This window comes from Passer montanus, unplaced genomic scaffold (genome assembly GCF_014805655.1).
Source record: "Passer montanus isolate IOZ18808 unplaced genomic scaffold, ASM1480565v1 scaffold17, whole genome shotgun sequence".
Lineage (NCBI taxonomy): Eukaryota > Metazoa > Chordata > Aves > Passeriformes > Passeridae > Passer > Passer montanus.
Genome location: NW_024364270.1, coordinates 398,608 through 413,901, shown reverse-complemented (window position 1 = coordinate 413,901; position 15,294 = coordinate 398,608). Strand labels below are relative to the sequence as shown.

The window sequence follows — 15,294 nt, the reverse complement described above, 5'->3', positions numbered from 1 at the left end:
ACATTTTAGGGAAATGTATTTTCTAGGAAGACAATACAAACCTCATGAATATGAAAACACCTAACTGTACAAAAAATCAAAAGCACATTTTAAATGTTCCCCATGTCTAATAGGGGCATTTTCCTCTAATTTGAAGCCTTGTCTGCGTCTTTGATGCAACTAGAAAATCAGAGCTGTTTGACTACGTTGATCTGGTTGCTAAACAACTGATAATTGACCTTCTCTAGGTTTCAGTAATGTGGGCTTTAAGCAGTGAGCTTGTTACCTTTCTGTTTGAAAGGTTGGGACTGAATATTGACCAAGTACTCAAAATGGAAAGAAACCCTGAACAAGCCCAACTTAAGAAAAAAATTAAAAGACAGATTTGCTGATAAAAATGTGTAGTTTTTTAAAAAAAGTTTAAAAAACACAATGGCATACAAACACAATTCAGATTGCTTCTGTGGACTGAAAATTTCCACCAGGAAGCTGAAATTTATTCTGTTAAAAGTATAAATTCTAGTATTAACTCTGCTTGGTGGTATCATGATACAAGTCCCCTCACCACGTGTCCCATCCAGTCTGTACTTACTGGGCTTTGAGGTCTACTTGGAGCTCTAAAACCCTCTTCTTGTTTAAATGTGTCTTTTGGATTTATCCTACTTGCAATATTCAACTACTGTTTCAGTCCCCATCAACCCAAGTGTTTGTTCAGTGTGCTCAAGAAAACCCAACAGACTATTCCATGATGCTTGTGCCAGAGAATACTGAAGAATCCCAAATATCTGATAAATTCAACTCTATAAAATGTTACAAATAATTTATTGTTTAAAGACCTTAAGTCAGCATTGTGCAAAGCCCATTTTAATAATATTCCTTTGAGGGAGGGTTGCAAAGTGTAGTGCCCCAGGAGTTGTGGAAACTCTCAAATTATTTTTTGAAAGCTTGGAACTAATTTCTAGTTTATATAATTGATCAAGCCTTTTATTTTTGCCAAATATGTTTCTCTAATAGTAACCTGAGCAATATACACAATTAGAACTGAAATCAGCTTCAGTTTTGGTTTAAAAGCTTTCGCAGTTACTGTCAAAATTTAAAATTTGCCTCATTTTGCCTGCCAAAACAAACATAATTCACTTTTCCTCTTTTCCTTTCAACTACTACCAAGCATAACCAGGTTTAACATAGATATGAAATATGTGAGCCATAAGCCCCGTGCCCATTGTACAGAGTACACACCAGTACCAAGAGTTGGTAGAGGAAAGCAATCAATAGCTCAAAGGTAGTTTTCATTATTAATCAAGAACTGCACACACCTACATCTGCTCTGTGTTGTCAGTTTTTTTCTCCATGGGTTATTTTTGAAGAAACGTTCAACTACCATATCTTTTAAGGGTATTAATCAAGAACTGCACACACCTACATCTGCTCTGTGTTGTCAGTTTTTTCCTCCATGGGTTATTTTTGAAGAAACTACCATATCTTTTAAGGCAAGGAACTGAAACCATTTTCATTTTCAGGTACGTTTAGGTGACAACATCAGTGCCCTTCCAGAAGTTTCTGTATTAGCACTGTGAGATGCTCTCATTCTTCTCCATGGCATTCATGCAATTTGAAGCAATCTGGGAAGTGTTGTTATCCAAGTCATTTGCTACACCCTATATCTCTTTCTATACTTTATCAAGTGCCTCAGGTCTTGTACCAATTTCAACTCTGAATGCCCTTTGTCTTTGAGAAAATTTTGAGTGTATTGAGATCTCTTTGGGAAAGCTTGTCAAATAAATAAATTATTGAAGAAATAAATTATATCTGTGACTTCTGCATAAAAAAGTGTCAATTTTTGATTCATCTAGGATGATAGAAAAACAGGAAAAATTTAAAATCCACACAATGGGCTTTAATACTTCTTAGACTTTGAAAAGGCCTTGGCATGTCAGTCAGAGGTGGTGTGCCTATAATTGGCAATGTTGTAGGATAGGAGAGGATTGCTGGAAAGGAGCTTTATTCATCCCATTCTTCTTGTTCATGGAAGAAATTGGCAACTCTTTCCCCAGCTTTTTCTGAGTGCTCTGTACAAGACCACAGAGAACCTATATGCATAATTTCCTCTTTAATCTCTATAGGAAGTCTGTTCAGGAGGGAAATATCTAAGGCCGCACAATTTTCACCTGAGTCATATATTTCTGCCATTGGTACTTGAATTACGTGAGACATTGTGAATTTCATTTTCAAGTATTTAACCCTCAGCCTTAGCGATCTGTAAGAACAGCTTCATCATGGAATTTCCTTGACCTTTTTATCATGAAATATTTATGTGTGTATACATACACACTCAGAGAAAGAAGCTCAAAAATTAGGCCTTTTGAGCTCCAACGATTTGTTAACAAACTCAAGCTGTGTGACCACATTCCAGATTCTGAGGCTCTTTGACCACTCATGTGTGCACCCAAGTGCTCCAGTTGCTGGCAGAATTGCACAGGAGGGAAATCCACTGAAAATCTGTAGACTCTCTTTGCAAAATCAGCAGTTAAGAGCCTGTAAGAAATTCCTCTTTCCCATAAGAGAAATCTTAAGTCTAGATTCTCAAACTGTGTCTCAACATGACATTTGTTCAAGGTTATTTGGAATTTAAGGTGTTTCAGCCACATCATAGCACCCAGCCCCTGTTGTGCTGACAGTACTGTTCACAGGCTGTGTTGAGAACTGAAGAGCTGATTGGGCTTTGCAAGGACAAAGGTTAGAAGCTACAACATTTTCCTGACCTGTTTTGAAAGAGCATTGTCCATTGTCCACCAGTGCTGGTGCCGCTGGGAGTGGAAGAGCAAGGGGAACAGGGAAAAGTGTATAGGCATGAGCAAGCATTCAGGACCAGGAACTACAGCTGGGCACCAAGCTCTGCTGCACTCAGGGCACCACCAGGTCACTGCAGCAGAATGAAGAGCAGTTTATTTCACCTGCATCAAGCAGGAGATACATTCACCTGACCAATCTGAAATGGTGCTAGGTCATAGAGAGCTGGAGTTCAAAGCATTGCCTACTATCAACACAAAGTAATATTTTCCATGTTTGAAGGAGCATATGCCAATACAGAGGTGCCATGACTCTTTAACCTGTACCAGCACTAGAGTGCCAATATAATGACTTCAAACTAGTGCTTTAGTGTTTAAAAAAAATACTTCAAAACAAAACAGTTGTTCCAGAAAGAAAAGGCACAAATCCCAGGACTATGGTCTGTTAGCAAGTCATCCCTCTCCATAAATACAAAAAAATTTGAATACTCCTGCAAAATCCCTTCACAATTTAAATGTATGTTCACTGTATGGGTGAGACATCCCCAAATATGTGTGTGATCTTTGCAACTCTGCATTTGACTAGCATAGCTCATGTAAAATTAACTGGTTTTGCATGCCATGTGATTTTCAAAGTCATGGTATAGATAAAGCAGAAGCAGGCATCACTGGGAAAAGTTCTGCGCCAAGAATCTAATGCCTGTTTTAGCAAATAATGTAGTGCAACACACAGCCCTGTAAAAGACAGCAAGTGGTGCTGAGGATCCAAAGTTCTCAATATAAACTCTTCATAATGCTTACTTAAGAAAATCTCTGCTTTGATCCAGTGGGCTGAGTGTGTTAGGTTGGCTCCTGGAGTGCCTCTTCTCACAGGCTTCAGGAAGCAGCTTAGTTTTCACCTGAAGTGGAATGGATTTTTGTCCTATGACTACTCCCTGATATCAACCAAAACAAGGGAAGTAAAGACAACTGGAAGATTAGCTTCAAAAGCACAGTCCTGCATCTAAGTAAAATGAACTGTGGACTAGATACCATCCACAGAGTAAGAATGCAAGAATAATTTTGTAAAGAGGATAGGTTCAGTCTTTTTGCCATCATATTTTTCCCATTCCCGACCCCTTCATGATCTTATACTAAACACCTGTTCAGTTTTATACGTGAGATACAAGTTGAAACATTAAACAGAAAGTTAAAAATCACCTTTAAGGCTGATAAAGTCCAGGAAATTTTAGCATGGAAGAAAATAGTAATTTTGAGATGGCAGCTGAGCTGGGAGTTGTGTTTAATTAACTAGTAACCTAATGCTAGATTTTGTAACAATGGTCCCATTCAGGGATGTTAAAATTATTTTTTAAAATTCTAATTCCTTTTTTACCTACAAGAGAAGTAGACAAGTCCTAGAAAGAAAAAGTGGTCTGAGCAGGTCAGTAGCAGAGGAAGGAGCAAATTCAAACCTTGCAGATTCCTGTGGCAGCTCCGTCTGCTCTGTGCATGTGGGACAGCCGTGCGTAAAGAAAATGACCCAACAGGAAATATTCCAGGTTTTCTGCATGTAAACAGTTGCTGCCTCAAAACCAGTGGATGATGGATGCTGAAAATAGCATTTGAATCCTCATCTCTCGTGTATCAGTTGTCAGGCACACACTGACCCAAACAGCTAGTGAGGAAAGAGATTTGCAACAACTGTCACCCACTGCAAGCAGCCAAAGTGTGGCTTCTTCCAAGAGGAAGGAAATCAGTAGGAAAAAACAGTACTTCTTTGATGCGGTCTTGTTGCACACAAACAAATGCACATGAAATTTGGCTCCCCTAAGTACTGTAGGGCTCAAAGAGCAAGAAGCAGTTTCCTTGCTCAGTATTCATACCCAGGACAGCACTTGCTCTTTTTTAGATCTCTCACAAAAAAGCTGTACATGCCTTTTTGAGTAAAAATTATTTTAATGCCCTTCTCTCTCTGATTCTGTCACATTTTCTTGCTGACAGTCACCCACACTTCCAAAACTTGCATTGCCCTGTACTTCCTCCTCTCCATTGCTGCTGCTCTGCCTTTCAGCATCTGAGTTATTCCCCTTCTGTCTTCCCAACAGCAAGGCACACGGAGCTCACAGAGAGACACCATGTCCTCAGTCACAGTTTGGGTGGCTGGACAGTTGGGTGGTGGTTGGAGCTTCTACAAAAGAAAATGTTGCTGTTGCAGAGAAAATTCAGTGATGACCTGGAGGACACACACCAAGCTCAACAAGGATGCTCAGAAATTTTAGAATCATGGAATCATTAAGGTTGGAAAAGTCCTCCAAGATCATCAAGTCCAACCTTCAACCAAATGCAAGCCACTAAATCATATTGTGAAGTGCCACATCTACTCATTTTTTGAGCACTTCCACAGATGGTGACTTCACCCTTCCCTGAAAGCCTATTCCAGAACTTTTCTGAAGTCTAGTCATTAGAAGTCTTTACACATCTTTGTGTTACCAAACATTGTTTTTACTTATCTGGATTGTTTTACTTTTTGGTAGAATTATCATTTCATAAAAATTGGTTTTGACATAAGTCTGTAGCAAGTTCCATTTTTTTTCCTGCTAAAAAATTAAAATTATAAAAATGCTTCCTGGAATCTGTCTGACATGTCTATGGCAAGGGCTGAGGATAAAGTCTAACTTTGTCCACCACAAATGTTTCCCAGCTGGATTTAGGCCTTCTGTATATGCTATAAGGATTTTGCTTAACGGGAACCTGGAAAGGAAAAGCGCTGCACTATATTTTAATTTTAAATCCTCTGAGAAAATACTTCTTTGGTTGATTCACCAGTGGGTGAGTGATCATCACAGAGGAATGTAAGCACTGGGTTTATCTCAACTGTGTGTTAATATTTCTTGCTGCTTTTCCCACCAAGTTAAGCTTGCTTTGCTTTTTGTGTCCTCAGACTATTTCACCGAAATGGCAGCGGATCATCTTTAGTTAATGATTGCATTGCTGTGCTTCAGAGCTGACTCAGAATAAATTTTTGCAATCCTCAAGGAGGATTCCCTTGCCCTCCTTAGTGTTGTTTAGTATCTGCCTTTAAATAGGGCTATGGCTACAATCACCTGTGACAGCATATCCCACAACTGGTAAATTACAGTAGGAAGATAGTAATGACTTTGAAGACAAGTGGCATCTGTTTGATTCCTTAGACCAGAGTGATTTCAGGAAAGAAAATTTTAAAGCAAAAGTTGCTGTCTACAAGAGGCATCTGCTGTAGTGTGTTCGTATATTTGTGGAGTGATCTTTCATGTCCATAATTGGGCAGCTTGTGAGGGCAGTTACATTGCCTCCTCTATATGTTATGGACAATACCACAAGAAAAAATACACAAGAATCCTAGTTTCTTGCCATACAAAATTGTCTTTTAAGACCTTAGCATAACTGTTGCTAAGATGTGCTTAACTTAAATTTAAAATATTTATTCTGTACAACATTATTGAAAAAAAACCCCAACCCAGACCCAAACAATACATCCCACAAATCTGCTAACATAATATCCCTTGTGTAGGAAAAGTGACACAGGGTGTCAGAACATTAGTTTTATGCATTTATGCATCTTATGGTGGGGCAATCTGCTAACATAATATCCCTTGTGTAGGAAAAGTGACACAGGGTGTCAGGGTGTCAGAACATTAGTTTTATGCATCTTATGGTGGGGCAGAAGGAAGGGAAGAGGAGACTTCTTGGAGACAGAAGTATTTTGGGTGGGCACAAATTTCACAGCTGGCTGCTTTTAGCAGGTGCAGCCTGTTCTTGGCAATTCTGTGGATAATGAAACTCAGGGTAGGCTGTTCTATGAATCTCTCTTGATTCTTGCAGTAAACAGCAGCAATTCTTACAGTGAATAAAATGAGCATTACCAATGACAGCTGGGTCTGGGATTGTTTGGATTTTAACCCTCTCCCCCAGTAAGGACATTTCTTCAATATGAGTTCTAAAGACAGTAAAAGGGTTAAATTGACCACTGTGGATGTGCATATACCAATTTGTCTTCACTAATTATATTTTGAATAACGCTTTTCAGTTAAAACATTAACACTCTAAGTTTAGACCATATGTGCTTTAACGAAGGGGTTTTTTGATGCTCAAATAAAAGGCTTGAAAAAAGGAACTTGCACACAAAAACTTGCCACAATTCTTCATCCTCCCCCCCCCCGCCAAAATAAAAACAAGAGAGTGTGTGTTCTTATCACAGGTGACATCTCAGAGGTTTCTACTGATTAGATGTAAATGACCCACAGTGGCCAGAACCAACAGGAAAAACAGTTTTGTGGGATTACTTTTCAGTAGATTTAGCTGAAAACTAACTGGGGCAGGAGTGACCCAGCTGTGCTGCAAAATCACAGCACTGGATGGGAAAACCATGCCTAAGTGAGACATTCTTCCCGAGCAGCCAGATGAGGCAGGCAGACCACACTTCACGACAGAGCTGACAAGAGAAAGCAGTAACTGCATGAGCAGGAGAGCTCTTACCTGACCGCTGCTGTAAGATGATTCTAAGGTGTCATGTGGAGCAAGGCAGTCCATTAATTTTCCATTCCGCCGGCAGCCCAGGTGCACCAGGTCTCGGCAGTGAGCATGGCAGGTGTACCTGCAATCTTAAAAACCCACAGACAGACGCCAGGAAAAAAAAAAGAAAATAAAACAAACAAACAAAAAAACAAATTAAAATCGTATTTAGAAATTAGGCTTCTGCAGGCAGAACATAGGAGTGAGACACATCCTCATTTGCTACGTGACCTCAGAGAAATAACCACCTCTCAAGCAAATTTCCCCACCCCTATCAAAGATAATAATAGCTACAGAGGGCTGGAGATGTAAATTCACCGGAGCGAAGGTGACAGTGCAGCACACCTCCCAGTGTCACACTGACAGGCCTGCAGTGAGCAGGTCTTTAGTTAGATCACGGCTGCCTCACTGGGATGGTCTCGCAAAATGTCCATGCCACAAACTAGGTATTTGCTGTTGCAATGTAAGCATGAAAGGGGCAGTTCCCAGAAAAGACACAACATTTTTGACTTGCAGACAAAAAATTCTACCTACACAGAATTATTGCTACATGGTTTTTCATGTTTTAAGCTCTAGATACTCATAAGAATATGCACATGAGTATTGAAAGCAGAATAAGGGACTTATCTGGAGCTTAATGATGCTGGTAAATCAAATATTTGCCTTCCGTAACAATTCAGAAATTTCACTTGCTAGCTATCCAAGTCAACTAAGATGGCTATTAGAAATGTAAATTCATTATAACAGGCAGATGGCCTTATCTCTAGTAAGAAATAGATGATTCATACTCCCTCTAATCTTAAAGAATCACTTTAAGAGTATTTGCAAAACCAGCTTGTTTTGCTTTGAAGCCTTGTTATGTTTGCTGGTTTTCTGTGTAAGCTGGGCAGAGTTCACCATGCCATCTTTGTCTAGGACTGAATGTCACTTTCTATTTTTAGGTTTTAAATTGCTTATAATTTTGCCAAAGAGTAGCCACTTGTACTTCAAGTTTCCATGCTGGGGAACATCATGCTGTTTGTTTTAGAACACTTCAGCTAAAACAATTCAGCCATTTCCAAGAATGACTTTTGGAGGAAATGCTTTAATTTTCTCTAACTAAGCTATGCTTACTTTTTTTTTTTTTTCATTGTTGTTACAACGCTTTACACTTTCAAGATTTATAGCAAAAGATGAAATTCTGGATGGGCTCTTTTGTTCCCTTATCAGCTTCTCAAAAATTTCAGTTTCTCTTATGTTTGAATAGATTCCCATTGCAAAAAATGAATTCTTGAACCTTCCCATTTCCAATCCATACTCATCATGGTGTTATAGGGCAAGACACAGAGTGTTCCCTGAAATGATGTTACTCTTGGCTAGGAACTGGATCTTTAATGTAATACCCCCGTACCATCGGACCATTCAAAAGCAAAAATTATAATGTGGATAAAGAGTAAACCTGCAATCACATTCCTGCACCTGATACAGAATTTATGTTACGCTTGCATTAAGGCAAGATTAATTGTATTTATTTGGCACAAAGTCAGCCTGTCAAAAATTTTTCAACACAGCAACCCGGCATAGTGAGTCCATCCTGGATCAGCACTGCAAGGCAGATAACTGGGATGTTTCTGATCTTAAAACAGACTGACTTCATCACAGCAACTATATCACAATAACATCACTGTGTCTCAAGTCACACTCCTCTTGAGATGTCAGCAAATAGCTTCCAGCTAATTATGGGTTACAAAGGACCCTGTTGCAGTATAAATCAAAGCACTGAAAAAGACTCACACTCTCTAAAACAGTCACTGTATTTAATGCAGGATTTGAAAAAGGTGAAGCAATACAGAAGACTACAGAGACAAATAAAAAGAATGGTTAGGCAGCTTATGTGCCCAGAAGAATTTATAGTTGTCTCTACATCCTTGTGTGATGCTAGCAAGCCACGTTGCTGCCTAATTTCTCCTGGGTTCCACATTTGAGTTCCTTTATCCAACTTTTAGTAAACATAGAGTATTCCCAACTGCAGCTGAAGTCAGCAAGAACTGTGCTTTTGACCCAAATGAGGTTTTCCCAGGGCTCTGTTTTATGCTTATGCAGCTGGGATTATTTTTCAACTGACTCATGCACTTCATGAAATTCTGGAGAAGATAGAACACTCATTTTCATGGGTGCCTTGAGAAGAGAAGGATTTTGTCTTTGGGAAGGGACCCCATAAGACACAGTGGAAAAGCCAAGAGGAATAAAAAAAATTTGGAGCCATTGTTCATCAGGTAAGGGAACAGGGCATCTACACGAGAAAGCCAGGATGGGAGCACTTAAATAAAAATTACATTACAATGCATAAGCAAAAGAAGATCAAATGAAAGTAGTATTTTCATTTCTTCTTTTTTCTTAATTTCTGTGTTTTTTACTTTGCAAGTTCAGTTTCTTTTTTCCTTAATTTCTGTGTTTTTTACTTTGCAAGTTCAGTTACCTTCTTTAGAAAAAAATTATTATAAGATTGCACAGTATACCCACCTTTCAATTCTCCCCTGTAGTTCTGACAGAGCTGATTATTTCAACCACAAATGCCCTAAAAGCTAATTAAGTTTTATGAAAATTATCTCCAGGCTAAAGGGGGGAGTCCCAAACTAACACCCACACTCAGGGCAAAGCTGGCAAAATTCAGCTATTATGCCATTGTCCGGCCACGTCTGGAGAAGCAGCTACTGCACATCACCTGTGTGGTGAGGAGGTTGTGGAGAATGTCCTACAAATCTGTAGGACACCAAGGTTCACTAATTCCCCAACTTCCTGTGGCTGCACAATTGCATGTACTGAGCATGCACAAATTCACAAATAATATTAGGAGAAAATCTGTTAGCTAAACAGTGTTCTGAAACAGGATTACTTATTCAGTTAGGAAACATTAGCTCTCAATGCTATTTTTTTGCCATTTATATTCATTTTAATTTGTGAGTCCATAATATCATTTGCAAGACAAGCTCATAATTTCAACCTGGCTATTATAGGCATAATGACAAAAAATGTGGAAGCTTCATCTCTAAAAAAGCTTCGCCTCCATCATAATTTCAACCTGGCTATTATAGGCATAATGACAAAAAATGTGAAAGCTTCATCTCTAAAAAAGCTTCACCTCAAAGTATTTCAATTTTAAGCTAGATTTTAACATACTGTTTATAAGTTTAATAAGCAAGATTAAAAAAGGATGGGTTTTTTCCCTAAAACAGTGGATCTATGTATGACCTTTTTTCATATGTGTTTTAGCTTTAAATATACCAATTGTGGCATACAATGTTCCACAAAATTTTAGACAGCATCAAATTTAAAAAATGCCGCCTTCTGATAAACCTTTACTGGAGCACACCCAAAATTTCCATGAGTTCAAAAAGTAGCTATAATTCTGCAAAGACTGTTATGGTCATTAGATCATGGATTGCTATATCATTTCTGCTTAGAAAGCAATCAATCAGGTACTCTTTCCTGATGTGGTCTGAAATGAATCCTGTTCTTTGAAATCAGAGCTCTGGGGACTTAGCACGTAGCTATAATTCTGCAAAGACTGTTATGGTCATCAGATCATGGATTGCTATATCATTTCTGCTTAGAAAGCAATCAGAATCAGGTGCTCTTTCCTGATGTGGTCTGAAATGAACCCTGTTCTTTGAAATCAGAGCTTTGGGGACTTAGCATATTTGATAAAAGCATTCACTGACAATTAGGAAAGCTAATAGTTTTATTTTACTGATGCTCAGACTGTCATGTACACTGAATTTATGTACAAAAATGATGCATCAATGCATATTAATTATGAAAATTGTCCTGAATTATTTAGAAATGCAAAGTATCTATTTATTAAGCATATAAATATTATGCTTTGAAAGTTTCATCGACAACTACTGAGACGTAATAAGCTCCTTTTGATTTATTATTCTATTGCACCAATGGCTTTACTAGAGTCACAGAAAAAAAATAACTTATATTATTGCTAGAAATCAACACCATTCCTATCCTGCCCTCGTGGGGGTGAACTGTAAGGCTTCAGCATGTTCTTTTTACATGAATGGACCCTACCTGATGTTTGGGTTTTCTTCACCCAAAACGAGACTTTGCCTGATGGCTTGTAAATAGCTGTTCCCATAACCAGTTGCTTCAGGGCAGTGCAGCAGAAAGCACGAAAAGGAACAGGCTCCTAAATCCTCCAAAATCAGGACCTAGTAACTAAGTATTACTAAATCAGGCAGAAGCTCAATAGCAAAGTCTCTCTATCCTGCTGTGGTCTCCCCTGCCTTGGAAATGTGTAATTTCATTTCTGTGATGGCCCAGACAAATTTGACTTCCAAATGGACATGCAAAATGTATGTTGTGCCTAAACAACTGAAGTACATGGAAAGTTCAAAGCCAAATTTGAATTGCCTTTGCATTATTTATCAACCACAGTAAAAAGTCTTTATTAGAAAGTGTGAGGAGGATACACTACTTGGTCCTGCTACTGTGTTGGGAAGTTAGCAAGTAAAATCATCTTTACATGAGAACCTGTGGCTTGGTTCCCAGAAATCAGAAGAGAGTTTTACTGCTGCACTTGCTCTAAATATGCTTGTAAAGCTTCTTGGAAAAATTATTCAAACGATGTGAGGTGTTTAGTGCTTTAATTTTTAATCCATTTTAAGCCAGCAGGTAACAAAAGGAAGGAGAATGAAGTTCAGCTATATTTCTCCTGCAAGACAGAATTGAACTGTTATGTCTACAATACATTGGTATCAGCATGTCACATTTCAGTTAATGCTTAATGTATGTTGTGTTGGTCTTTTTTGCTGGTTCTCAAATGTCTACATTGTAGTTTGATGCTAAAGTTGCTACAAATTATTTTTTTAACAGTTTCACTCAGTTCTCAGTAATGGAATGAGAAACCTATTTGAAATAAACAGCCTTCAGAAAGCTCTAAGCACAGCTCCTAGGGGGTGGAGATCTTCTGTAACATCAGTTTTATCTCTATGACATACTCTTTATTTCTGCTTGCTTGTTTATCTGTTAGTCACACTTAACACCAGTCTGAGATTAAAATAAAGTTCTCACTGTATTTCCCAATTAGTGATTTTTAAGGGATCACTATTATCACAGATAAGATAGGATTTCTGAGGTCCTTATGGCCATCCTTTTCCCTGAGGGGTCTTTGTGTGTATTTTGTGCTCCTTCCGCACTGAGGAGTTACACAAGGCTTAGATCAGAGTGAAGTCCAGCAAAGCCCACATCTTCCAAACTCCTGTAAAGCTGTGACTATCTACAAGTACCACTTAAGGTCTTCTGCTGTGTCTCTGTAGTCTCTGCTCTCAATAGGTACAATGGCCATTCACAGCCACAGGTCCTGAGGCCCTTTTTGGGATACACACTTCCCACAGAGAGGATCCTCAGCCATTTTCCCAAGAACAGAAGGACCATAGAACTGGCTTAACTTTCTGTCCAGGGAAATCGTCCAAGAAGCACTTGAACTGCAGCCCTATCTGTAAGTGTCACAGCCCAATTCAGGGTCAGGAACCCTGCCCTGGAAACAGGATAAGCTCCTGAAACAGTCTCTATTAAGAGACAGTTAATGCTCTATTAAGAGCATATATTTGGACCTCAGCAGAAGACAAGTGCTTTAATCAAACTGTCCACGTTCCAACACAAATTCTTGTGTTGTTTTTGTTTGCTAAGCTTCTGACAGAGCTGGAGTTTGGGTACTGTGCAAAAAAATTTGCCATATTACTCACCAGTTTCAGATTCAAAGTTTTTAGATCAGAGCTGGAGTTTGGGTACTGTGCAAAAAAAATTTGCCATATTACTCAGCAGTTTCAGATTAAAAGTTTTTAGACAACAGTTTATCTGTCATCTAGCAGGCAACAACTCAACTGTGCCACATGCAAAGGACATCACATTTGCAAAACAGGAGGGAGTGATCAGCCTTTTGGTAAGAAGAAAACACTTCCCTGAGTGAATCACAACTGAGAACTCGAAGGGAAGCCCAGAGCAGAAAAGGAGGTATAAAGATCAGCAGCCTGCATGAACCTGGGACTGTTTGATGTCCTTGCTGCCTGGGAACTCAGGGACCCTATTTGTGATTTCATGCACCAGATAGAAAATAATTGGTTAATACCTAAATTCAGCCTCCCATCTGCAAAACCGGAAAGAATGACAGGTATTTTACAGTAAACAGCCTGAACTGAATTTTTTTTCAGATTCTGCTGCTGGTACCTGTATAAGCCTCCAAAATTCTGTCATCTATCTTAGAGCCTTAAAATACTTTTTTTTGGTATGAGCACAGTTTGTGCCAGATGATTTGCCAGATAACTGGTAAACACCAGGACACGTGTTCTGTGTCATGGTCATCCTTGGCTGGGGGGAAGTGGTCAGGCATGCTGGCCAGGAATGGCATCTCGGGGCAGCTCACCAGCCTTTCCGAGAAGTGGAAGGTGACATTGCCATCTAGCTGCGTGTTGGAAAACTGGGGTGTAGGTGTTAGCATGGACAAATCATCTCTAAGAGACCACTGATAGCCAGGGAAGGTTGCTGGCAGCTGCCACTGATAAGGTTCCTGACTGAAGGAGGATTCCCCACTCTTGGTGCCAGTGCCACGAGAAGGGTCAATCATTCAGCTACTGAAATCTACCCTGGTTCTCAGATGCTTAAACATCTCTGAGCACCTAAGCGACATAGGAACATAAATCCCATTGATTTACTCTGGCGTATTAAAGAATTAAAATCAGTCTAATTGGTTGATAAAGCTTGTTTGTATTTTTATCAGTGTGAAAAACCTCAGGCCTTCTCCCTCCTTCCAGCATTTGCCAACATTATCCAGTGAAAACTTGTCACAGGAGACTCTTGCACAAACGTAGGATCCTACATAACCAGCCTATAAACAGGTTTCTGCTCCTGAAATCTATTACACTTCTTTTGGCCAGATACTGCTCTGCACACAGTCCTGTTTACAGTCACCACTCCCACAGAAACAGAACACCCAGTGTTTGCCAGACCACCCTGAAATAATCACAAAATCTGTTTGCAAACGAGGCTGAGAGTATTCACTTCATTCAACAGAGGTATGGGTTAAAACATAGAGTTGCAATAGTAGAAATATTTTAAAAATGAAAGCCCAAGACAATAAAAATCAAGTTTAGGTTACATTTACTTCATAGAGTTGCAATAGTAGAAATATTTTAAAAATGAAAGCCCAAGACAAAAATCAAGTTTAGGTTACATTTACTTGTCACAATCTTCTTTATCTGTTTCAGCACCATACCTGGCTGGGGAACTGGACCACATCCCTGCCTCTGGCTATACCATAGCTATCATGGTTTTGGGAGCTCTTAGTATGCCAGTTTCTGGGAGGCAGACTGAGGGGCACATGGCTGAGCTCTCCCTCCCGAGGAAGCCTGAAATGTTTCCTTCCTGTAAGGGCTCCCCTGCAGGTACCTGGGGCACAGGAACACCACCGGAGTGTGAGGGAAAGGAGAAGCCTCATTTCTCCTTTAGTCCTCTTCATATTCAGACATCTGTGGTATTCTTTTGTTTTTTAAACTTCCAGGTTACAGCCTAAGAAACAACTTCCTTGGGCCGATTACATTGCTTTTGCTCTACGCGTTGAGACTCCTACTTCTCCATGCCAGATAAGGGTGGGAAGGCCAAGTTCCTCTGTGCAGTAACTCCAGACAATGAATTAGAGAGGAAACTTGGCAAATACCTTGACATATCACCATGTCCTTTCATGACAAGCTTCAGAGAGTGCTTTTTGTACACTTGAGCCAGTGAGCCACACACCCCTCTGACACAAGCCCATAGGCTCCAGAAAATCTGATGGATCTGGATAGTGCCAGCCTTTACTAACCACATGTACCAGGGTCATGTGGTACCACAGGTACCAGTGACAAAACCAGGGTACCACATAGGAACTGTATTTCTTCTTCAGCTCAAGAGCAAAGAGATTGCATTTCTGGATCTGAAAATCTCAATTTCTGAAGTTATGTCACATTAA

General features: G+C 39.5%; 1 protein-coding gene across 1 annotated transcript in view; it reads right to left on the bottom strand.

Moving 5' to 3' along the window:
- Nucleotides 1-3,579: 3,579 nt before the first annotated feature.
- Nucleotides 3,580-15,294, bottom strand: part of LOC120499750 (ras association domain-containing protein 5-like) — a 33,374-nt gene continuing 21,659 nt past the window's right edge. The window contains exons 3-5 of the mRNA XM_039703797.1: nt 7,266-7,390; nt 4,223-4,425; nt 3,580-3,667 (exon numbers count right to left, since the gene is read on the bottom strand). Coding sequence (XP_039559731.1) covers nt 4,402-4,425; nt 7,266-7,390 — 149 coding nt within the window. The 3' untranslated portion in view covers nt 3,580-3,667; nt 4,223-4,401. The remainder of the gene's footprint in view (nt 3,668-4,222; nt 4,426-7,265; nt 7,391-15,294) is intronic.